This window comes from Branchiostoma floridae, chromosome 6 (genome assembly GCF_000003815.2).
Source record: "Branchiostoma floridae strain S238N-H82 chromosome 6, Bfl_VNyyK, whole genome shotgun sequence".
NCBI classification, from domain to species: Eukaryota; Metazoa; Chordata; class Leptocardii; order Amphioxiformes; family Branchiostomatidae; genus Branchiostoma; species Branchiostoma floridae.
In genome coordinates this window covers 18,869,432-18,894,356 of record NC_049984.1, presented here as the reverse complement: position 1 = coordinate 18,894,356, position 24,925 = coordinate 18,869,432, and the positions used below count along the sequence as shown (strand labels likewise).

Sequence of the window (24,925 nt, the reverse complement as noted above, 5' to 3'; positions counted from 1 at the left end):
AAGTGCTGCTCCTCATCTTACCAAAATACAAAATAAAGTGAAACACGATATTAGAAATGGGTTACCTGGTGTCTAGAGGCAGAGCTCCCTTTGGAATTGGAGATGCCCCACAAAATGGACAGGAGAATCTGCGCCAAAGGCCACACCAATTCAAATTGTTGCTTCTTCGATTCCTCTGTCCATTTTTTTTATGTTAAAAAAAAAGTCCTGAGAAAAAAATAATACAGGTTTTGCTATCACAAACCTGTAAATATTGTCATTCAGAACCACATACACATAATTTCAGTCTAAAACAATGCTTTTTATTCAGAACATTAGTACCAAATCAAAGGAAGGGATTCATTGCATAAAGCGTACCATAAAAGTCCTCGGGCTGTATAAGCCATATATCATCTAATCAACCCAGACTTTTTGAAAAAATTCATTTTTATTTATTTTTGACTTGTCAGTCCAATTTTTTTTCTAAAAAAATTCGAGGAGCAACAAATAAATTTCGTGTGGTCTAACCTTAAGGATCATAATCATTCTGCAGGACAGTAAGGACCTTAATACATTACGTTCACATTAACTTCTCAATGTGAATATAATTGAATATGTTTGAGCTTACTAGCTCTTCACGTGTCAATGACTAGCAGTGAATTTTCGTTTTCAATTTTCAGTGCCATGCTTTAATAAAGGGCTTTCCTGCAGTGTGTAATTAAAAGCATAAATCAAGTACATAAGAATAAACATAAAGCTATCCCTACAGGGATCGCGAAGGCAAAGTGCGTCGTAAACCCAATATCACAGACGTGCTGTAGTAGAGCCGGTGTTATTGAGCCTTTCAGACTCAACATGCAGAAAGCTAACAGTTAGCAATACATGTAATTACTTTACAGAAAACTGGAATGCTGCCAGTCTTTACACAGGCCTCTCAGACACAAGGCTTATGGTCCTCTGTCAGTTGCTCTAACCGATCAATGCAAAAGCACTGCAATTTACAAGTAGAATTTACAGCTTCCCATCTGCTGGGACAGTAGAATACAATATTAATGTTAAGAGAGAAACCCACGTCAACATTTTTACGGTTTTGTCTCGGAAATCCTTTGTAATTCTGAATAATCACGACCTTGCGTCGATACATCCAAATTGAAATGTGCAGACGGTGCAGCATTGGCATTCAGTCAAGTATTCCATCTGTACTTGTCATGCTGAATGCTGACTTGCAAGGAAGCAGTACCGTGATAAATGAGAGGTAGGCTTTGCTGTCCTTGGTGCTGAAAAGGACTCCAATGTGTGGCACTATCAAAAGAATATAGAATTCTGGAATCTATATTTTGGCCTCATGATATGACATGTATGAACAGGCTTCAGCAAACTGTGCCCCAGGAGTTTGGGGAGACTGTCAGACAAGTCAAAATCATTTTCATATTCATAAAGGAGCTATGCAATGGAAGTTGAGTTCATGTGATATGTAACATCTATTATCATAATACCCGGTACGTTTACGACGATTTCTCTAGCCATACTGATTTGACAAATTGTCAACGCATCATTTTCTCCAGTTACATGTTGCTGTTATAGGTTACCCTTGCCACTTCTCCTGTGTAACTTTTCTGCCACTCTTGTCCTGCTAAAAGCGTAATATTGTAATTGTAACACGCCGCGGAATTACACGGCAAATGGGCGCGTGGTTGGGAGGGGGTACAAAATACCGGTAGGAAGAAACACGGCACAATTAACTGCCGCTATGTACATTTATACATCCTCTGATGTTCCTTCATTTTCTGTCAGTAAATGCATAAAACATAAACCTGCATGAGCATACAAAATGTCATGAGAAAACGGACGTATACTGTCAAGAATTTTCATTTAACTTCTGTCCGTCACAACCGCTATGACGTAACACTTCACTGCTAGCGTAGATATAAAAATGGCGGGAAAATGGCTGCGTACGTTCAATTTTGCCCATTCAGTCGTAGATCCGGGCTATTATGCAACGGTTCTTCACACTTTTACATGAGTTGTAGGTCACCAACAGAAATTCAAGATTGTTGTTGAATCATGTTCGTCTTGTGCCGTGAGCATGTGTAATTATGATCTATAAATTTGGCAATGAATGTGACAGTGTGTTCGTCCCACGACGAGCTGCCTACCCCGAAATTTAAAAAAAAGTATACTGAAAACTTTTGGCCTTGTTGTCTTCGAATGCATTGTTATCGATGCTTTGTAAATGGTGTATTGGACACCTAGATGTCTGAAGTGTGCACAGCTCAGAAATAACTATTGTTGCATGTGTAGATCTCTTTAAGTTCCAGTATTTTTAATCTACCGGTATAAGTCTTACTACCGGTATTATGCCAATGCATGTTAGAACAATGCACATATTTCTTCTGCTAATAGGTGTAATTTCCACTTGAAAAGCACACAGTCATAGTTGAATACATAGATCAGGGTAGTGTTTGCTGTCCTATCCTTGGTGCTGAACAGTACTCCAATGTGCGCCACTATCAAAAGAATATAGAATTCTGGAATGATTCAGCAAACTGTGCCCCAGGAGTTTTTGGAGACTGTCACACAAGTCAAAATCCTTTTCATATTCATAGATGAGCTGTACATATGCAATGGGAGCTGAGTTCATGTGACAAGTCTAGAACAATGCACATATTTCTTCTACAAGTAGCTGTAATTTCCATTTGAAAAGCATAGTCATAGTTGAACACATAGTTGAGGTAGGGTTTGCTGTCCTGTCCTTGGTACTGCCCTGTCCTTGGTACTGCCCTGTCCTTGGTACTGAACAGTACTTAAAAGTGTGACACTATCAAAAGAATACAGAATCCTGGAATCTGTTTCTTAGCCTCATTATATGACATGTATGAACCATGAGGCTTCAGCAAACTGTGCCCCAGGAGTTTTGGGAGAATGTCAGTCAAAATCACTTTCATACATGTATTCATAAAGGAGCTCTGTAACGGGAGCTTAGTTCTTGAGATATGTAGAACAATGCACATATTTCTTCTGCAAATAGCTGTGATTTCCATTTGAAAAGCATACAGTCATAGTTGAACACATACATTGTAGTTGCTGTCCTGTCCTTGGTACTGAACAGTACTTAAAAGTGTGACACTATCAAAAGAATACAGAATCCTGAAAACCTCATGATATGACAATAATGACATGTATGAACAGGCTTCAGCAAACTGTGCCCCAGGAATTTTGGGAGACTGTCAGACAAGACAAGATCATTTTCATATTCATATAGGAGCTATGAAATGGGAGCTGAGTTGATGTGATATGTAGAACAACACACAAATTTCTCCTGCGAATAGCTGTATTTCCATTTGAAAAGCATAGCATACAGTCATAGTTGAAAACATACATGTAGTTGAGGTAGTGTTTTCTGTCCTGCCCTTGGTGCTGAACGGTACTCCAATGTGAGACACTATCAAAAGAATACAGAATCCTGGAATCTGTTTCTTAGCCTCATTATACGACATGTATGAATAGGCTTCAGCAAACTGTGCCTCAGGAGTTTTTGGAGTCTGTCAGACAAGTCAAAATCATTTTCATATTCATTCATGTAGAGGAGCTTTGTAATAGGAGCTAAGCCCATGTGATATGTAGAATAATGCACATATTTCTTCTGCAGATAGCTGTAATTTCCATTTAAAAAGCATACAGTCATAGTTGAACACATACAGTGTAGTTGAGGTAGGGTTTGCTGTCCTGTCCTTGGTACTGAACAGTACTTAAAAGTGAGACACTATCAAAAGAATACAGAATCCTGGAATCTGTTTCTTAGCCTCATTATATGACATGTATGAACAGGCTTCAGCAAACTGTGCCCCAAGAGTTTTTGGAGACTGTCAGTCAACATCACTTTCATATTCATAAAGGAGCTATGCAATAGGAGCTTCAAGTTCATGTGATAATATGTAGAACTATGCACATATTTCTTCTGCAGATAGCTGTAATTTCCATTTGAAAAGCACACAGTCATACTTAAACACAGCAGGAGACCATAAATCCCATAACTGCTCTCCTTTCTTCTTGGCACCTCATGCCCCATAAAATGTTTTCAAATGCATTTTGCCACTCAAGTGCCAGATGATAGGTTTGAGATAGCTACCAGTATGCAGTATGCACTTCATGAATATTTTTGAGCGGCAGCGGAAGCGTAACTCTTGATAGGGATACTTTATCTTCAGGCTTCACAGTCAGCTATTAACCTTTCCAATACGCCCCAAATAGTCCCCATTAACAGAAAGGAGATCCTGCGTACTTAATGAATATTACATTACAATCCATAATCCAGAGTTGAAAACACACTATAGTTTGTGGTGTCTTCCAAACAATACTGGGTATTTCCACTATTAGTATACGTAGTCTAAATTCTGCCTCTCCTAATAACGAGATCAGTTATATGCTGCAAAGGTAGTGAACGTGTCTAATCATATGCTGGTACTTCAACATGGAAGGGAGAGCACAAGATCATACATATGAGCATATAAACGATGATATCCATCAATAGCAATAGCAATAGGAATAAAGAAAGGTATAACATGTAATGTGCATATTCAGCAACCATTAGATTGATAAGTCAATAAAGGTTTGACATGAAGGCAATAAGATATGCGAAAAAGCAGCTACTCAAGTAGCTGAGTATGATTTTGGAAACGGTCAGAGACTCAGACGTTTCTTTCGTTGGTGACACTGCATGAATAGACCTGTAAGGAACTGGTTTTTACACATGAAAAAACAGTTTCTTCAAGATCACTGCAGTGTCTCAAACGCCAGTGACCGTTTCCAAAATCATATCCAGTTGCATGAGTTACTCCTTTTTGGCACATTATATTGATGTTTTTGATGGGTCCCCAGGCAAAATCTATAGACCATATATTACATAGCTGACCTGCTAACATCAAGCTAGAGGTTCATTCTGGCAGTCTTTACAGGTTCTTCTTATGAGCAAGAAATTTCAGTAGAATTGAAAGCCTAGTTAAGCACTTTTAAAGGTACTTAAATGACATTTACAAATGTTTAAATGTCAAAACTACATGTTGACAGCAGTGAGCCCCATCCCCAGAGAAAGAGAGAGAAAGAGAAAGAGAAAGAGAGAGAGAGAGAGAGAGAGAGAGAGAGAGAGAGAGAGAGAGAGAGAGAGAGCACACTTTCAATAAACAACAAACTCATGATCTTTCCATTACCATGGTTTCTTGTCCTACATCTATTAAAATAGCCATTCCTGAAAGGGTTATCCATTATAATAAGACTCTTGTGTACAGGACTGACATGGTCTATGGTAACTACACTTGTGATGCATGTCTCATGCGATAGGTTTGAATAGCACGGTTCAATTTGGCCTAAAGAATTGTGCATTTAGGCAGCCACATACCACCTGGGTACACCATGATATACACTGTGTGCAGCACAAGCCTGATTACATGTGCATATGACTGTCTACTATCCTGACATTGTCAGTGAGATATGAGTCTGGGCTGAGACATTTATTAAGGCTGTATACGATTGGCTATATATACATATTAAAGGTAAGCTCTGCAGTATATACATAGCTATATATTTTGCTTCTGCTGCTACAGCGCAGTAAGATATAGGGGTGTGTACTGGTACAAGAAATTCAGGTATGGTCTAGGTCTAGAAGATCAGGTTCGGGTCCAGACCTGAACCTGGACATAATTGTCTGTGAAAACTTGTGAACGGAAATACTTAAAACAATGGTCCATGTCCCTACAAACTAGTACAAAGAAATCTGTCTGATGGAGTATCCAACTATCTACTGGCGTTTTAAAATCTTAATAAACACAAAAAAAACAAAATGCCTCAGTCTGTTAACTATCTTCTCTTCTACTTTGCTTGTTACTTCCTTGAGCCGTTAAGCCCCAAGTCACGTGAACACCCGCCAATATATCTGATCATTTTCTAATCAGCCCGAGATCCGGTCCAATGATTTTTTTAAGGTATGTTTTTTCCGGATCGTTCCAGCAAGGAAAACCGGTTTGGTACCAGTACAGTCCGGTACCCACCCCGTAATTGGGTGCAAAGCAGATGACATTGTAGTGCAAGCTGGATGTGAATCAGAACAATACATTTTGGACCGCATACTATATCGCGCAAAATACATGTATATGCATTCATTATGGTCTGGAGAGGTTTTGAAGTGGGTTTTTTGATGACTGGTGACGGGAGAAGGTTTAATGTAGACTTCACTGGCTTGTTGATTGATTCTACTTAATCTTATGGCACTGCATACCTGTAGAGATTCTGATATATGCTTTTTATACAAAGATGATACTCAAAATTGTAATGTTTTACAACAGAGTGTACTTAAATGAAAGCAATGGCCACTAATCCTTCTAGTTCAATGTTTCATATATTGGCCCTGCATTGAGACTTTATCATAGCAGCCAGGTTGCGATATTGCCAATACGACAGGATAGGGGTAATACAGTTTTTTCTCCTTGGAGCGGTTCGGACAAAAAATGGACCTGGAAAAAATCAGTAGATCGGATTTTGGACTCAGATCAGAAAATGAACGTATTATATCGGCAATAATAATTATCCACGATTGGGGCTTACCAGTCCAAGAAAATAACAAGACCTAAGTACAGTAGAGTTTATAATTATAGTTATTTTTACAGTCAAACGTACAGAGGTTCTTTAGTTTAAGCGTTTGTTTACATGAAGTTGGGATACTCCACCAAACAGAATCCTTTGAAACAAAATGGACCAATGTTTTAAGCACCGTCATTCACAAGTTTTCACACATCAGACAATGATCAGCTTCAGGTCAGAATTTTCGGTACCAGTCCCCATCTCTACCACAGAATGCTTATAAACCTTATATAACACATATTGTAGAATGCTTCAGCTTAAGCATCCCCTAATGGTATATAACATTATAAGCATCCTCAGCTGTTCAAGGGTTTAAGAAACATCATAACCTCTGTATATGGTCTGGCACATGAATCTCTATAACTAAAAAGTAGTATAAGGCAAGACCTGGAAATAGTTTTAAGAATCATACCATGGTTAATTTTTTGGCATCCAGCTTGTAAAATGAATCTCAAACTAGATTATGATAAAAGAAATAGCTATGCTACCATAGCTACATCAAACTTGGTATATTACATAATGCCCCTGCTGTAGTGCAACCATTCCACCAAACAAACTTTGAGAATATTTACACGCTACTAATAGTAACAAGTTGGTAGTGACCTAGGTATCACATTCAAGGGCAATTACTGAATTTGCAATAGCCACCGAGACACCACATCAAGGTGACTGCAAAAAAGGTCCAGGCTGTGCTCAGCATTTTAACTAGTCAGGCATCATACAATAACACAGCTGGAAGTTACAACAGCATAGCATTTCAGCACCAAGGCTAGGACATTTCACTGTTGCCAAAAGACAAAACAGAGACTACAATACTTATCAGAAGGATATCTTTTGCGTCATTAGGCCACACCAATTTTTTTTGTTGCTTCTTAGATTTCCTGACCCTATTTTTTTCCGATTTGAAAAAAAAAAATTTTTCAAATTGATGGCCACACCTCGTGTTCACAAAATTTCACTGCCTCCCCCCTTTCTCAAATTAACTATGGGCCTCAAATTCCAGTACATGTAGCTGTACATGCCTATTTTGGACAATACGTTTATAATTTTTCTTCAAACTAAATGGACTTTGCTACCAGGGACCCCCTAAATGTTGAAAGCTTAGGTTTTCCTTTCCAATCTCTCCTACCCCCGACTTTTTGAAAAGTTTTTTCCAACCAACCGACCCAATTTTTTCTGAAAAAATCCTAGAAACAACAAGTAAAATTGGTGTGGCCTTACATTATTACATAGCTGTAAACCACGGTACACATGGATAAAAGATTGCAGAATATTTAAGGTGGAAAAGATACCTGATCTAATTACAAGGACAGCCATCTGTGACTCATCATGTTACACCTTATCAGACTCACCACAGGTATAAAGAGCTTTCAATTCAAGGAAATAACTTTTGTTTACAAATCATGAAGACAGATGCTAGAAGGTTGAATAACCTTTTAGTTTATTTATAAACATGCCCCCTACATACGTGCTGAGTGTTGAATTAGAATTCCCTGCAGGTTCCTAATTAGAATTTCCTTCATGACAATAATCAAACTGGATCCCTTGCTAATGATGAAATCATCCACCAATTTTTGCACAGTTGCTAATATATATAAGAAGGTAAGCAAGGAAATTGTTAATAAATCAATGCAACACACCATCACATAGTGGCTTTCTACTGTTTCAGTCTACCCATAACAACACAGTTGAAACTGCATCTCCAATTAGTTATATTTCATGGCTTTTTATTGTGATAATTTCCTTATATGAATGATGACCAATTTATCGCCTGTGATATATTTACAGCAAAAGGCAATAAGCTGCATACATATATCATTTTCAAGTTTTTGAACAATTCCACAAGAAAAAATTGGTACTTGTTGGCACATGCTCTGTCTACAAATACGATATCAATATTGCTTATCACAGAAGTCATGAATAGACACAGATACTTTTGACAGCAGGATATCAAGCCTATATCCATATTCCCAAATTAGACAATCATGCTGCTAATACCATTAAACTGTCATAGCCATAGACATAATAGGATTATTCAATTTCATAATGTTACATCTCCAACATAGTTTTATATTCCTTTGAAATAGTGACAGTGAGTAGAACATTGTATGTCAGTTGAGTCCTCAAATTTGAATGCTACTGTACTACAAAAAGTACTTTGTAGGTAGCAAGTCCAGTAGTAGTAGTCCACCGTGTTCTGCTGATGCAGTGGTCTGGACACTCTGGTAGCAAGTCTGCCAATCATAAATAAACCAACAAGACTATTTGGGCATGTGTAATCTGTACATTATCATATATCATGTACAAATTGTACCATTACTGAGCTGATTCTGTAGTACAATATAACTCATTACATACTAAACACACTACACAAGTATACAAAGTGCTGTTGCTATCTCCTTTTTATTCTGCAGCTTGCCATCCTGCCATGTACTTGATCCCCTAGGTCCATTGAGGGCAACCTTGCTATTTTACCCCAGACAGTCATTACAAAAAGATCAGCTTTAACTGCAAATGGCGTGCACGGTGTATAACTATAAGGAAATGGTGGGCAGGCACGATAACCCGCAAATGGCCCTTCCCTGACAGGCACATTAATTACAATTCTCTTTCCATTCCTGAACATGTCTCCCGACCCTTGTAAAATTGTTTTGAAGGAACATCTTCTGAATTGGGAAAGTGGAAGCGCAATGCTGTAATAGTCTTACAACATGGATTACTGAATGGAGAGCTATAGCGTGATCAATACAAAAGAATGTGCTCACTGACTGTCATTGAACAATTAAGACTGTAAGAGATACAGAATTTAGATCATATCACTCTATCAGATTGTTGGTTAAGGGTATTGATCAAACGTTTCAAAAGTACTTAAAATGTCCTCATGATAAGTATGTCATAAACTTGTGCTGTCTGACATAAGTACATGTGTACAGCATTTCGTGACCTTCCAGTTGACTTTGATAAGTTTAAACAGAACCACTAGATACAGAAAATCCAATTTGATTTTGATCATATGTTTCAGAAGTACTTAAAATGTCCTCATGATAAGCATGTCGTAAACTTGCTGTGCTGTCTGACATAAGTACATATGTACAGCATTATGTAATACTCCAGTTGACTGTGATAAGTTTAGACAGAACCACTAGATACAGAAAGTCCAATTTGATTTTGATCATGTGTTTCAAAAGTACTTAAAATAAAATGTCCTCATGATGATATTGTGAACTTGTCGTGCCGTCTGACGTAATAAGTACATATGTACAGTATTTTGTAATCCTCCAGTTGACTGTGATAAGTTTAGACAGGACCACTAGATATAGAAAACCCAATTTGATTTTGATCATATGTTTCAGAAGTACTTAAAATGTCCTCATGATAAGCATGTCGTAAACTTGCTGTGCTGTTTGACATAAGTACATATGTACAGCATTATGTAATCCTCCAGTTGACTGTGATAACCAAGATACAAAAATTCAATCTGGGCAGCTTGTCTGTAAGCAATCAGTACTAGCACCTGACTGATGACTTGTCATTACAACAACCTAGAATTTAATAAGGCTCAAGTACTGTCCTCAGAGAGAGTGACAATACCCTGCCATGAGACTTTGCTAGGTCTGTAACGTTGTCATTCATGTTTCAACAATGGATTGTCTATTTATGACATACTGTACAGGAAAATTGCAGCACACGTATATGTTACCGGTACTTCATTTATTAGCACATGCCCTTATTACATAAGGCTACATTTCTAAATATCAATATTCTACAACAAAAAAATGGGAGTAATATCGAATTTGTTTAGATACAATGACCCTGATGTGGAATAAAATTCAGTAAGATACAGCACCATGTACATGTTGTGTTATGATTGGCTTCTCCTGTACTAGCCCTTACATACGTACTAGTACTGTACTAGTAGGTCCATTGTATGATTGTACTAGCCCTTACATACTAGTAGGTCCATTGTGTAAATCATGCGTAGAAGTCACTATCTTTCCCAACACCGTACCTCTACTAGGCTACAAGATGCTGAGATAAAGTACCTCTTCATACATAGCTTTGGGAATGTGAAAAAGGCAAAAAGACACACAGATGGGTACTACTCCCCATTACTGCACGATCATGCTGAGATTTGGACCAGGAGAACTCTTCCAATGTCAAGAACCTGAGATATCATCTTCAATATTTCTAGGTTTTGCAACAGTATCCCATACACCGAATGTGGTTACTGCAGCAGTCAAAATTCTTCTATATCAATACATCATCCAGTATGCAATACTGGTAGGTACCTGATGTCTTCTAGGTTACGCATAATGGAATAGAAACAAATCTCAGCGGAATCTGCTAGTCACACATATAGGTGCCTGTCTCATTATACACACTGAGAGAAGGGCACCTTAATAAGCAATTACGGTAGTAATGTAACATTATTGTGATACTGAAAAATCACAGGTCAGCTGTCTATGGATGTACAGTATCTTACTATATCTTACACTGTTACAGCTAGCTTCAAACTTTCAAAGGCAGCCCTAGGGTAGATACAATCCTCAGCATGCGTTGCAATTAGGTAGATCTTCGTCTTCGTCTTGTATACCCTCTAAAAACCCCTGCTGGGATGTCGCTGAGGGGGGGGGGGTGGCTTGCGGACTAGGGCAAGGCAGTCAAACCGGCCTTAAAGGTAGATGGATGATTCACAAATATGTACAGCCTGGTATTTCAAAAAGAACTTCGAATTCCTAGTACATCAATCTTAATAGTATTTCTCTACCTAATATGGCATTGGGATGAAAATATCTTCCTTGATACACCAAATAAGAGGCATGGAAATAAATCATTAGGATAAACATTTGGGAATTCTATGTGGCAAATTATATAAGTTGTAAACCATTACTTGTACTTCTATAACCAATAATACAAATAAAAACATATTCCTTATTTTCATTCTATAATTGCTGCTTCCATTCTCTTCGAATTGTGTATCTGTTAAGGGTTCTAGCCAGGATTTTATTTTAGTGTTACAAATGGTAATGACAAGGTAGCGAACAACCAATTAGGGGGATGTTGTGAAAGTTGGCCCTTCCATGGTGAGATTTTGTAAAACGTTGGCATGATCAAGGCCTGTGATGTAACTCTGTTCACATTACATGTAATTTGAAGAACTTTTTAGTCAGTTTGGAGTTGCATATTGTCATTTTTCATATTTGATTAGACATTTTTCAACAAATGATATTGATATAGCCAAGGAGCTTTTATCAGATAAAAGCTCCTTGATATAGCAAAGTACAACTATGTTAGTTGAAAATAAATGTAGTGATCCTCATTTTAGTGTGGCGGTTAGAAATTGTAGCGTAGTGGCCTGTTACGCTAAAATGCACCAGCTAGAACCCTGCTGTTGATTGGTCGTGTTGACTCCAACAGCAGGTGCTCATGTTGAATGATCATTTCAGCTTGTGGTCAATCCCAGGTCTCATTATCGATTTCCAGTCACCGGAAATGTATGGAGGCGAATGACTCTTATTCCCATGGGACCTGGGGATCCCCGAATCCTACTAAACCATGCAATTACCACATTATCTACCAGCCCCTTGGGACAATGTTCCCAGTGACACGGTATTCTTTATGCACTAAAGTAATTTGTGATTTAAAGCTAATTGCTTCAATTCCATTTTACAGTTTGTAAAGCATTTTTCTATTCTAGACGCACAAATGACATCTGACTGAAGGCAATTGTCTACAGAGTTTGACATACAACTTACAAGTAATCAAATAAAATTGTGCATCTCTACCACACAACAGGTTAAATGTGTCCAGACTCCAGAGATCATAATATTCAATGATGATTGTTTCAGAAAACCAAAGATGTTAATTATGATTATGACCTTTATAATCTATAATCTGGGGACTATTTGCAATAACAGGCCATCTACATGTATATGATGTCATTTTCACAAAAAAGCCAAAACAAGACAATCAGGTCAATGCTAAGTAATTGTACCCATTCTTACAACATGTAACAATTGGCCAATGCTGAAAAGTTTAACCATTTATTTATTTATAGCAGATAGGATCCTGCAGATAGCTGAAAAGCGGCAAAACAGTAAAACGATAAAACAGTACCCAATGGTAAAATCAGATAGAATTGCCTGGAGCAGACTAATCTATGGCAACAGTCCTGCCAGTCCAGATATTGGTGTCATATCATTATGGAAACGTAAAGTTTGAAAGGCGAACATAAAAATGACAATGATCAGCATCTATGAACAATGTACGTGGGCTCTCTAACCAAAAATGACTTTTGATTAGAATTACAATTATGAATGTTACATAAACTTAATATGTTCTTGACTTTGATTGCATTGAACAAGACAATTGGTGGTTAATATTTATGAATCCTGGTGAAATCTACAATAAGTAGATGATTGAAAAACAAACAATTAAGAAATATATATCTTGCTCTGTCTGGGAATAAGTTGTCAGTAATTCGATATTGAAATTTAAGTTATGATCTTGAAATTTAAAAAAAAATGTATTGCTGTGATTTCCCTTGCTTTTCTTACAGCCTTAATACATTATATTTGGGCAACTTCTACCTTAATATGACAATACTGGAAACCTCCACCTGGAAGCCGTTTATTGAAACAATAACACATTGTGTCGACAAAGGAACAAAGTAAACAACAAAGCGGGGAGTCAAGTTCCCTTCTCCATTCCAGAGGAATGAATCATGATGAAGTTTGAAAGGGTGTTGCCGAATACCACATGGCATGTCAAAAAGTTTATCTATCACAGCGTTTGACATTCATACAGCTTATATAACAAACGCCCATCGCCCTTTCGAGGATCCAGTTCACCAATAACACTGCAAGATGGCGTTTCTCTCCTACCTAAGGGCTAAACGACCTGAAACATGTTTTGTACAGTAAGTCCGACACGCTTGGGTAAACCTAGTCGTCAGAGGGAACTCAGCAACTGTGGGCAGAGGAATCTCCCAGTAAATACACCTGCTGCATGCTAGAAGACCGTTCGGAATCAAAGCTTTGTACTGTAAGATATCAGAAGAGAGGTGTGTAAGAATCTGTAAACCAGGATATTGTGTGAAACAACCTGCTGCACTTAAGGATAAGTCCTACCTTTCTGGTACGTGTGGGGTTCCCTTCCGTACTCCACGATCTCGATCCTCGGCGGTGGGGAGACGGGGGACAGCGGCGCGCTCGACTCGCTCGGCGAGCTTGCCGCCACCGGCTCGTTGCTTATTCCGTCTTCATCTTCCTTCACGGAGCTGACCGCGAAGCGCACAGATGCCATGTTTGACCCGATCAAACGACGGGAAGACAGTCTTTACATGACAATAAGCAGAAAGCGTCCGAAAGTGGGAAATTGCCTGGTCCGAAATCGAACCAGATATCGAACTAGTGAAAGCCTCGTTTTCAGTTTTCAGCTATCCCATCATTCCCTATAAGGATGTAGACTATTTCATCTTAAGGGGATCTTTAGGATTTAAAAAATAACTTTTGTTATGTATTTGTTCATAATAATTCAAATAAGTAGATAAAATGTAAATTAATATATCCTTCATTAATCATTATATACAATTTTGTTATCTTTTTTTTCTGAAAAAGTAGATATGTATCACTTATGTCACTTTTTTACCCCTAAAACTAAGTGCTCTAACCCGATGACTTTGGGCGCCATATTGAAATTCATCAAGTGAACCAAGCAGAGATTCAGAAGTGAGACGTCCTATTAGGATTGGATTTTGCCGACTGTCTTCTTACTTTGATTGCTCCCAATGGACCTACAGTCGTGCTATGGCATTGTGTGTATAATCTGAGTGGAGAACAGCATTCTGATTCGCTCCGTTTTACGACGACGCCCACTTTATAGTAATTATACCCCGGTTTACGTTTACAACTTTACTTCCTGTATCCACCGATGACAACAGTGAAGGCAGCAGATAAAAACGTATGCGGACTGATGTGGTTTACACTACGAAACCGCAGGGTTTTGAGATTACAGTTGTCTCTTTGGTAGATTGATTTTTTCTTTAATAATTATTCAATCAGCAAGTTCCAGCAACAATCATGGCACAGTCACTTGACGTCTGTAAGAGAGAATCGGGGAAGATCTGGCATCGCAAACCTGCCCCCTCCAGCGACGATGGGTGAGTGGGAACATGGTGTCTGTCATGCAGAATTTCAATAAGCCCTTTCATAGATCAGAATGCATGTGCGGCATTCTAGGTAATATGTCAAATGGTAATGGTCCACAAAAAGTAAACAAAAACTGTCTGGACGTTGTTATGAAAATCGAAACAATGGTCGAGACAAGGACTGTTTTCTTTTTCCGAGACCTTTAGTTTTGACATATTACCTAGAATTCCTGTCGCCACACATGGGTCCTGATCTCTGTGAAAGGGGTTATTTTCACTCTGAAGATATGATAAATGCTTCAATTATTAAACATTAATTAAACAACTGGTTAAGTGTGCAGGTAGATTACAACATTTGCACATTTGTGATTTTTGCAAACGTACATATTATACTTTTCTAGCTAGTGAACAGGAAAATCTCAATCAATATGGAAACAGGTTGTACTTGTAGTTACATTTTGGAAGTGGAATGAACATATCCAAGGATGGGGAAAAGAAGTAGTCAAGTGTATGACCATTACAATTAAATGATATACACGTAAATTGTAATATGAGTAAGAACATCAGCTCAGGTCACACAAAACAGAGGCTCTGAACAATGAATAAACATAAATATGACTAAGACTTTGTGCAATTTTATTCCTATTTTCAAAGGCTTGTAGTGAGCATCAAGCACACGTTGGGGACTGCAGTGTCTCCACACGTGCGAACTGTCCGCTTCCTGCATACCGCATTCGACTCTACGGGGAACAGTTTCATCGCTGGTGATCATCAGGGCAACATCTACATGTTTGATGTGGCCAAAAACAGGTAATGGTCATTTGAATAGGTACAAACTGTTGTTGTTGTTGGGTGAGTCAACTACTCTCTCTCTCTCTTTCTCTCTCTCTCTCTCTCTCTCTCTCTCTCTGTCTCTGTCTCTGCAGTCTGCAGCCAAGGGCTGAATAGCAAGCTAAGCTTACGATATGCAAAGCTAAATTGTAAGGGTCTTGAGCGGCTGCTATTTGGCGTTAACTTAATATGAGAGTGCTGTAAATGCATTAAATTTTAAGTTTGCGAGGATCTAATTCCGTGATAGCGTGAAAAAGGACTTTTCACGGTGGTTTTAAGTTAGCGGTGAACTGCAAACATTAACCCACCTCAAAAGTTTCTGCATTTACAGTATGTCAGCAAGGTGCAGCCATAGCACTGTAGGTTTTGAACTTCAATTGAAGCATTACAAGTTTTACAGTAATTCTAATGCCTTAAATATAGGTCTGACCTCTGTACTACTAGTATATTGTAAAGATCGGAGCTCAGGTAAAGCATTCATGGCTGGACTTCAAGCTAACAGTTTACCAGTCATCAGCATCTAATTTTGCCTGTTTATTCTGACACGTTACTTTGAAACCAATTCCCAACCCAGTTAAGAATGCACAGCAACATGCTGGATATAGATTTTCCAATGGAATAAGTACTACCTGCAATCCGTCTTGCTTTTTCAAGACTGTACAGTAAGATCAGAAATCTTAACAGGGAATTCAATTCTTCTGCAATAAGCAACGACGTACCTTTTGCGGCTACCTACTCTAGAAGCCCTTAATACTCACCTACATGTACATTGATTTTGTCTCGGTTTGGGTGCAATTTGTCTCCTTCATTAAAGGAAAAATTGGGATTAAAGCTGGCATTCCAGAATCTGGGGCGGATTGAATGAATTGGTTGAGAAGGTCCAGGAAAGTAGTTCCTTTTGGTAAAGCTGCATTGGTCCCTCTCAAATTCATTATGGTAATGGAGGTGTGTGTTGAATTACAATTAATTTGTTTGCTGTTACAGTAGTGACTGCTTTGTAGACACGATTACAAAGTAAGATGTTTTCCTTCATTTCCGCATACTACTGTAAATGCATTTAAGTTCGTGGGGATTTAATTTCGCGGTAGCGGGAAAATTTACTTTTCGCGGTGGTTTTAATTTTGTGGTAGCACCATGCACTGTAGTCTCTTACTGTTATGAAAAATTCTGCATTTACAGTATTCAAATTTGTTGTCATTTCTGTCACATTGGAAAAAATTTCTTGAGCTTTAAGTAGGATAGATGGGAAGGAAGAAGACCCTCAAAGACTATCATGCGTAGCTGACATTTTGGTGACATAGATGAGAAAGTGACCGTGTCCAAAATCATATCCAGTTGCTTGAGTAACTGCTTTTTGGGATATATCTTATTACCTGGATGTCTAATCTTCATCGACGTGACTGAGGCAGAGATGTTGCACAGTTAATGTGTTATTAGACATCTCATCTTTTTCTCGTGTTTTGCCTGCATGTTCGGACTAATACCTACATGTAGCTGTGATTTGTAAATGCTGATTGCATGTACTGTGCAGGAATGCCCAATGGCTGATTCCATTTTTTTTCTTTCCAATTTGCAGAACAATTCATTGTAAGGTATTTAAAGTATACATCGTATTATATATATGTTATCAATAACTCAGGCAGTACGATTTATCCTGGTAACTTCTGTGTTTGTTTATTTTTGTCATGCTGCCAAACGATGCACATTGATTCATCATACTTTTGAAACTGTGATGAGTTATACTTCTGATTCATCAATCATCAAAGAAGGTTAATATGCCATTTGGGTCAGTTGGGAATTTGCATATCTTGTAGGGTCAACAGGGTAGCCGACATCATTGACATAATGCGATTCTGCATTGAAGATTGATCAGGGTTTTTGTGAAAATGATAACTGTTTGCAGACCACCCCATGCATCATTGCTAACCTGGCTTTTAGCCATGCATGCATCATGGCATAGACACATAGACACCCTTACACTGGGGAGCAGATCCTCTGACAAGCATGAAATTCTGATTGACCAGGGATGCCACTTAGCTGATCTGTTGTCACTCTACTGTGACCTCTCTTACAGTAATTTTGCCCCTCGGGATACCTTAAGTTTTGCACCATTTTAACTTAAAATTCTCTTAAACTCTGCACCATGGAAGGTGAATGCCCCCAGACCCCATACAATAGCCGTGTCTATATCACTTATCGCAACTGACGAAGAAATTTGGACCCCCATAAGTATAATAAAATCCTAGCTAAAACTAAGTAAAAGCCGAGAGATGTGGCCTAGATTTGTAGTGTGATTGCAGATAAGCGTATACGTACTAATAGTAATAGCACTGACTGTAGGCACAACGATATACAATTAGTGTATATTTCAAACGTAATCTATAGCTATTTATGATGTTCTAACAGGCAAGTTATCAGGACAGATCATTTACATATTGCATAGGCCTTTGTTGTGTTAGTTTTGTTAGATTGCATTTGCAACCCTAAATGGGTTTAAGAATTGTTACATTGTGTAGTTGTAAGCAGAAATTTGGACTTTATTTTGCATGCTGCGTCACACTCCACTAGCCTGTCCTGAAAGTCAAGTAGGCTCATGACTAATGTTCTTGGCTTTCTTCATGAAGGCAGCAGCCTTTAAAATGTGTCAGCCTTTTTATCTTGAAAGATCACCGCAGGGTCCGCACCAGTCCTTTTTACCCTAACTAGTCCCTGAGATATGGATCATATCATTATGGAGAGGTATTGTGTGTACATGGTAATCCATCAAAGTGGTAAGGGTATGTGATACAACAGTACCCCAACCACAGTAGAGCAGAGTTATGATAATTTGTAACAGATCACCATACATTCTCCTGGAACAAGCATTGAAACTTTACAGTATACATTCTCAATATTACAACGAAGTTATAAAAAAGGAGGTTGAAAAACTTCTTGGTATAAATGAATGACTGATATTGCTTTGGTGTACTCACAGCCACACTGAGAAGGTAACTTATGGAAAAGCCTTAGACTGATGTTAAGTTTGCCCTGCCATATTCATGTAACTCTTGTGCTACCGCACTGTAATAAATCCTGTCTATTTCGTACTACATATTGATGCTTATCATTGCAGTCAGTTGCTTAGGAATACCTATAGGCTATTTTAACATGTCATTTCAATCAATCAATGCCACAGTGTAACTGTGAGCTTAGCTTAGCTGTTTGATTGATACCGGTAGTCAGCCTGGCTGTCCTTTCAAAATCATGTTTTGGCTGGAGGCCAAATTCGTCAGGCTCCATGTAAGCGGTGACAGGCAACTTTACTCCCATTAGTCTCAAGGAGAGTAGCAAGTATCCGTGAATAGTTTCATCAGGTTGGTATGTCATGGTATAAAGAGACTCTTTTTACATAACCATTGCTTTAGTCTCTCCAACGTTTTGGTGACCGTTCAGGTAATTCACATTGTACTGCAGGTTGGTGAGAATAAAGCAATGGTTGTGTAAAAAGAGTCTCTTTCTTAACAAGATTGTTCAAAGCCAGGTCACGAGACCACTTCAAGGCAATGAATAAGGAAGTTGGAAATAACTGTGCACGGAGATAGCGGTGGACATTTGTTTTGAAGACAGGTGGGAAACAGTTGTTGTCGAGAGAGTTCCATAAATTTGGTGTCCGGGGAAAGAATTACTGTTGCTCTAGAACTTGAAAACCGGCAATTGAACAGTATAGCGATGTGAGTTTAAAGAGAACCTAGTGTTGCGCTGAAAGGCTCTCAGTGGAGGGACAAGTAGTATGAGATCATTGGAGCCATAGCCATGGAAATAACCGGTAAAAAAAGGACAGGGATGCAACGTCTCACCTGTGGGAGGGAGGGTCAAGTTAGATGCCAACTGATTGCCAATGGCCATACAAATTCTTCTTTGAGTGCGGTCTAGAAGTTGCAGACAGTCCTTTATTCAGTGTAGCAAGTAGTGGGTGGTGACTTTGACCAGCAGTATTAAAGCACCATGTAGATGTATGACAAGGTTCAAACATGCATGAAACATGCTATAGCAGGTGTTATCCTGGGACTCTTACTAACGTCAACACTGTTGTTCCAGGTTCTCCCTGGTCCACAGGATCGGACAGGCGTGCACGGCTCTAGCGTTCGGCCTCCGCAGGAAAACGGAATTCCTTGCTGCCCTGGCAGACTACACGCTCAGATGTTACGATACAGGTACCATTTTTTCACGTGCAAAGTACAAACAGATATGCTGTAGTGTAAGGGAAATGCTTTAATTTATGATTCTTTGTCAAATGACGTGTAGAGCTGTGTACCTAAAGAAATTTGGAACAGGTACAGGTACACGGGTTTAGGTACAGGTCTGGACCCCTTAAGGTGTACCTAAACAAATTTGATCAATCATCTGTAATTTATAAATGTAGCCAACTGTCTTCTTTAGTGAGAAATTGTCATCTTGTCCGGACCTGTACCTAAACAATTTTAAAGGTATGGTACAGGTACGGGTATTTAGTTAGTACTACACATCCCTTAGTTTTACAAGTGACTGTAAACTCATCAATGCTTTGACTTGCACATTGAAATTTCCAAGAAGTCAATAACTACTGCTCTTGATCATAGCATCTTTAGGCCAAATCCATTTGGTCATATTGCACTTCCTTCAGTGCATAGCTCAGAGACATATATGGTATGGATTTCTACACTTATGATTGACATTCCGATCCCTTATTCGAACTTCATTGCTGTCAGTTATATCTCCTTAACAGACTTTTCCTGACGTTGAGTCCCAGTTTACGTTCTTTAGGCGGCAAGTGTCTCCAGTAGACTTATTGATTATGATTGTAAAGATTCGGAATCTTAGAAACCGCCTTGAGCTGGCATGGTCCAAGTCTCTATGGTAAATACTTATCGGCTATAGTACAGGGCCATCAGTCAGCAACCAATGCTCATGATATTTTAGCCCTTGATGCTGTACGCCAGTGATAAACAGTTCCCAACCATAAAACCTGCCTTACTGTACTCTGAACACAAAGTACATCCCAGAGCAGATAAGTCATCTTTACATTTTCATCCCTCACGAGCCTTTTCCTCTACAAAAACATCGCTCCATCTCTCTATAATGTCAGTGATACATGACATAGAAGGTCGACATTTTCACGAAGCCCTGTCCAAAATCCTGGGTGATAGGCAAATTTTGCATCCTGTGCACATACACAGAAGGGTATCACTCCATAACAGTTGACACCCCTTCACATATAGATGGATGGGTGGTTCCATGGACTCTGACATGCAAGAACACACTGAGTAAAGTTGAGGTGCTGCAGTAACATGCTGTGCCCCACAGGTGGTGCTTCCATTAAAAGGATAATCTAGCGTGTCGACAATTACCGCTTTGACCACGTTGATACCGCAGAGGTCTGTCCTTACCAGCAATTATATAAGGAAAATGGCAATTTGTTAATCATTGACATGTACTGTATATTTCCCAAAGGGCAGACTCATTATGTCCCTGCTCACTCAAGGTAGCACACAGACCCGTCTATGACTCTTTGTTTCTGTGATATGTGGAAAAATGGCTGTGACAGTGTCCTAGCCAGCCTGATTTTTTTCCCGGCCCCTGGATTTTGAATGGAAATCCTGTCGAGCCTAGGGAGGGTCTTCGGAGCATGCTTTCCCGGGAAAATTGTGAAATGTAGACCCTCTGAAATGGTATTTCCTGCATTTTGATGGGGTAAATTTTGCCTGTAGACTTCAAGCTTGGTTCAACGGCATCTGTCGTGGTGAAAAAATCTACAGGGATTTCAGCTCACAGAGCACAATTTTTTCCGTCCCCAGCATCAAAATTCCGTCAAAGGATGGAAAAACAGACAGTGGCTAGAACCCTTGGCTTTGATGTGCATAGAATACTCTGTGGCAGCAGTCAGCTGTCTAATATGTAAATTTGCCCCAAGTTTTTCATTTTCTGGCCCACTGGAGACTCAACCAACACACACTTCCATTAACTACGAGCTTCCTTCTGCGATTGTGTTTGCTGATTGCATTCCTACGTCAGATCATGGAAAGGAAATCAGTCGGAAAGGAATTCATTAGCACTCCAACATAAGTGTAGGGCTCGTATTTGAGTGCTTTAACATTTAGCACACTGAAGTATCTGTTTGGTTAGCAATTCCCTATGGGGGGCAGGGTTAGGCTGCATGGATAAGGTTAAGTGTACGTGTCCCTTTTGGAGGTCATATCATATATTCAGTGGTAGTAACTGTATGTGGTCGTTCATCAAAACGGACCTGATCAACCAGTATTGGTATTTCCCCAAGGAGAATAAGTTTTAGTGACAGGTGCTGATTATGTGAGGACTGAGGGATTAAGCAGGGATGGCCATGGCAGATTGGGAAATTATGTCTCATTTAAACTCCTCCCCTCTGAAATTAAAGGCACTTGTAGAGTGAGAATCCGCCTCCAGCTATTCTCATGCAAACTACAGGAATTTCCCATATTACATTAACATACAGTAGTATATTCATAATATATTGACTTAAAAATCACCTTTGTTACAGGGTTGAACTGTATGCAAGTACTGTAAATGCATTTAACTTTAAGTTCGCGGGGATTTAATTTCGTGGTAGCAGGAAATAGGACTTTTCGCGGTGGTTTTAAGTTTGTGGTAGCACCATGAATTGGACTCTCTAATAGGGCCATGGAAAAATGTTCGCTGTGGTTTTAAGAAAACCGCGAACACCAAACCACAGCAAAAGTTTCTGCATTTACTGTAATTGTCTGTGCTATGGTTCGTAAAAAATGTATACAAGTTCCCAACCCCTACATAACTGTCAAAAATCATACAAAATGATCCAAAACATCTCAAGTTAACTTGTCCACAAACACACAAACACACACACAATTACCCCGCTGCAGTGCTGACAGAAAGCACCAGGTGAACCGTTTTCGAACAGGACCTTCGTTTCCGCAACTACTACTCAAATACCAAATATCATTAATGTCCATCCACAGCTACTCTAGTTAAATGCTGTTGACCTTACATATACTATAGAGACACAACATCATGTCTTAACCGAAATTATAACCTTCTTGGCGAAGGTAAAAAGTGTGCAGCAAATTGAAAATCATGTAATTTCATCTGGTTACTTTCATGTGCAAATAGAGTCATGCATCTTTTCCTTCTCCAGATTCCAGAGAGCTGATAGCACAGATGAAAGGCCACGACGCTGGCGTGCACACCATTTCTCTCCATGCCTCCGGGCGTTACGCAATCTCCTCGTCGAGCGATACGGCACAGCTCTGGGACCTGGACACCTTCCAGAGGAGACGGAAGCTGAATATTAAACAGTCGGTCGGAATTGTGAAGGTAACGATATGTTAGCCCCTGAACACTCTCCCTTGCACAGTGCACACAGTCCTGATCAGGGCAATATACTCTTTGGAAATTACCTTTTTTTACCTCAGAAGGCCACACCAATTTAATTTGTTGGTTCATGAATTTAAAAAAAATTGAATATAGCAAGCGGACATTATAACACTAAAGGGTAGGGAGGAAACTTGAATACGACTGTATTCACTCCATAAAACTGAGTGCACCAAGGCACAAACCTGGTCCTCAGCCTTTGTTTTCATGATGTTTTTCCAGTTAAGCATTTTTTTTTAGTTTTTTAAAATCCATGAACCAACAAATTAAATTGGTTTGGCCTAAATTGTATTGTCAAACACAATTGCTACATTTTCCGTCCTGCAAAAAAAGGCGCCTTTATTAACTTTTATTTGATTAGACTTGTGTCAGTTGCTATTCTCCACTTGTTGTAACATTATAGTGTAAACTTGTATTTTAAGTTTATTTTCACGAGTGCGTTCATGGTCCATTGTTTGCACGTGATGGCAGGTAACTGCATCCTGTGTCCTCACAATCTTCCACTCAGGGTAATAACTGGAAAAATTGCCTTTTGGTACAGTGAGTGAGCAGCTAGTGAAATGTATTTTCCCAGTAGGACAAACTGAAAATGCACAGTTGATCAAATCTCCATCACAGTGTACCGGTACATGTATGCTACCGGTGTAGATAACTGTGGGAGATAGAATCCAATATTTCTGTTATATAATATTTTGCCTGTCAGGTTTCTTGTAATCTTGAGATATGATCCATGTCTATTCACCTTGAAGTTGAATATTTTGAATATTTGTAGCTATGGGTAAGTTAACCCTCATTTTGCTGATCCCAGCTGTATTCAATCATTATGAACTTTGCAAAAAAGAACTTTGTAACAGTGGGCCCACAGCTTGCAAGGGTTAAATCATTCTGTACTTTTTCTGAAGGTTTGATTTTTTTCCGAGAGGAAAAAGTAGACTTCATTCTCAGCCTGTTAAAGTTTTACATGGCCAACGATAAGTCAATATAGAGGGTAGAACAAGTCATCCGTGAATGTCAAATGTTAGTACCCCATAGAACGGCTCACGTAGCCTTTACAGGTTTCATACCATATTTCCCAGGATAACTCATAACAATTATGATTATGTCACACATTTCTTTTGAGAAATATCAGCCATCCCCACAGGTTCTATAGCTTTATAATTATCTTGATCAATTCTATTCATTTACAAAACTTGGTAAACTTTTACTTGTTGTTAATTATGATTATCATGTCAGGTTAACATGATCATAAAAAGATGAGGTTGGCAGCCTAACCGAAAGAAGAAAAGAAGATTACAACATGTATACATTGTATTCCTAGTTATATCATTACTGACAGTAATTTAAGCTGCTCTTATTACCTCTTACAAACATCATACTTTGTGTATTCCACAAGTGTTTCAAAGGGAACTCCAAGGACTATAAGCCCTGCATATCAATGAACATTTCATAGCATTTATAGTGGTTATTGATTCAGATCAGTTATCAGTAAGCTGTGGGAGCCGTTCCTTGTGGTTGCAGAAAGGCGCCACATCCAGTGACCTTACGGCGGCACAAGCGCTGATAAATCATACACGGCGCCCCACCGTGTCCTTTATCATGTCAGCCCGTATGGGAAGAGGCACCGCGGGAGCTGCACCCCTTGAATGTCAAATGTTGGTGCTTTTTATGGCAATTGCTATAAAAGTTTGGAGGAGGTGGCATTATGTGTCCCATGGGTCTGACACAGAAGTAGTTACCAGGGTCCCGGCTGGCTAGTGCATTTTAGCGTAACGGGCCACCACTCGAGAATTTGCGTCGTTGCCAGGCTACAACGAGGACCATTGTGCTAATTTTCAAATAGCGTAGTGGTACTTTGCTAGTATGTACTTTTGGAACAATGTCTGATCAAGTATCAAAATTGATATGACCCTGTGAACTGACCCAAAAATTAAATTA

At 39.0% G+C, this 24,925-nt stretch overlaps 2 protein-coding genes across 6 annotated transcripts in view; one reads left to right on the top strand and one right to left on the bottom strand.

The window, feature by feature from the left end:
* LOC118417801 (solute carrier family 12 member 4-like) overlaps positions 1-14,042 on the bottom strand; it is a 63,975-nt gene extending 49,933 nt beyond the window's left edge. For all 5 annotated transcript variants that reach the window (XM_035823525.1, XM_035823526.1, XM_035823527.1 and 2 more), the window contains exon 1: positions 13,743-14,042. In XM_035823525.1, coding sequence (XP_035679418.1) covers positions 13,743-13,917 — 175 coding nt within the window. In that variant the 5' untranslated portion in view covers positions 13,918-14,042. The remainder of the gene's footprint in view (positions 1-13,742) is intronic.
* Positions 14,043-14,304: 262 nt separating this feature from the next.
* The window catches only part of LOC118417296 (TBC1 domain family member 31-like), a 30,075-nt gene continuing 19,454 nt past the window's right edge, over positions 14,305-24,925 (top strand). Inside the window, exons 1-4 of the mRNA XM_035822798.1 lie at positions 14,305-14,773; positions 15,416-15,571; positions 19,670-19,785; positions 22,755-22,933. Of these exons, the coding sequence (XP_035678691.1) occupies positions 14,694-14,773; positions 15,416-15,571; positions 19,670-19,785; positions 22,755-22,933 (531 nt within the window). The 5' untranslated portion in view covers positions 14,305-14,693. The remainder of the gene's footprint in view (positions 14,774-15,415; positions 15,572-19,669; positions 19,786-22,754; positions 22,934-24,925) is intronic.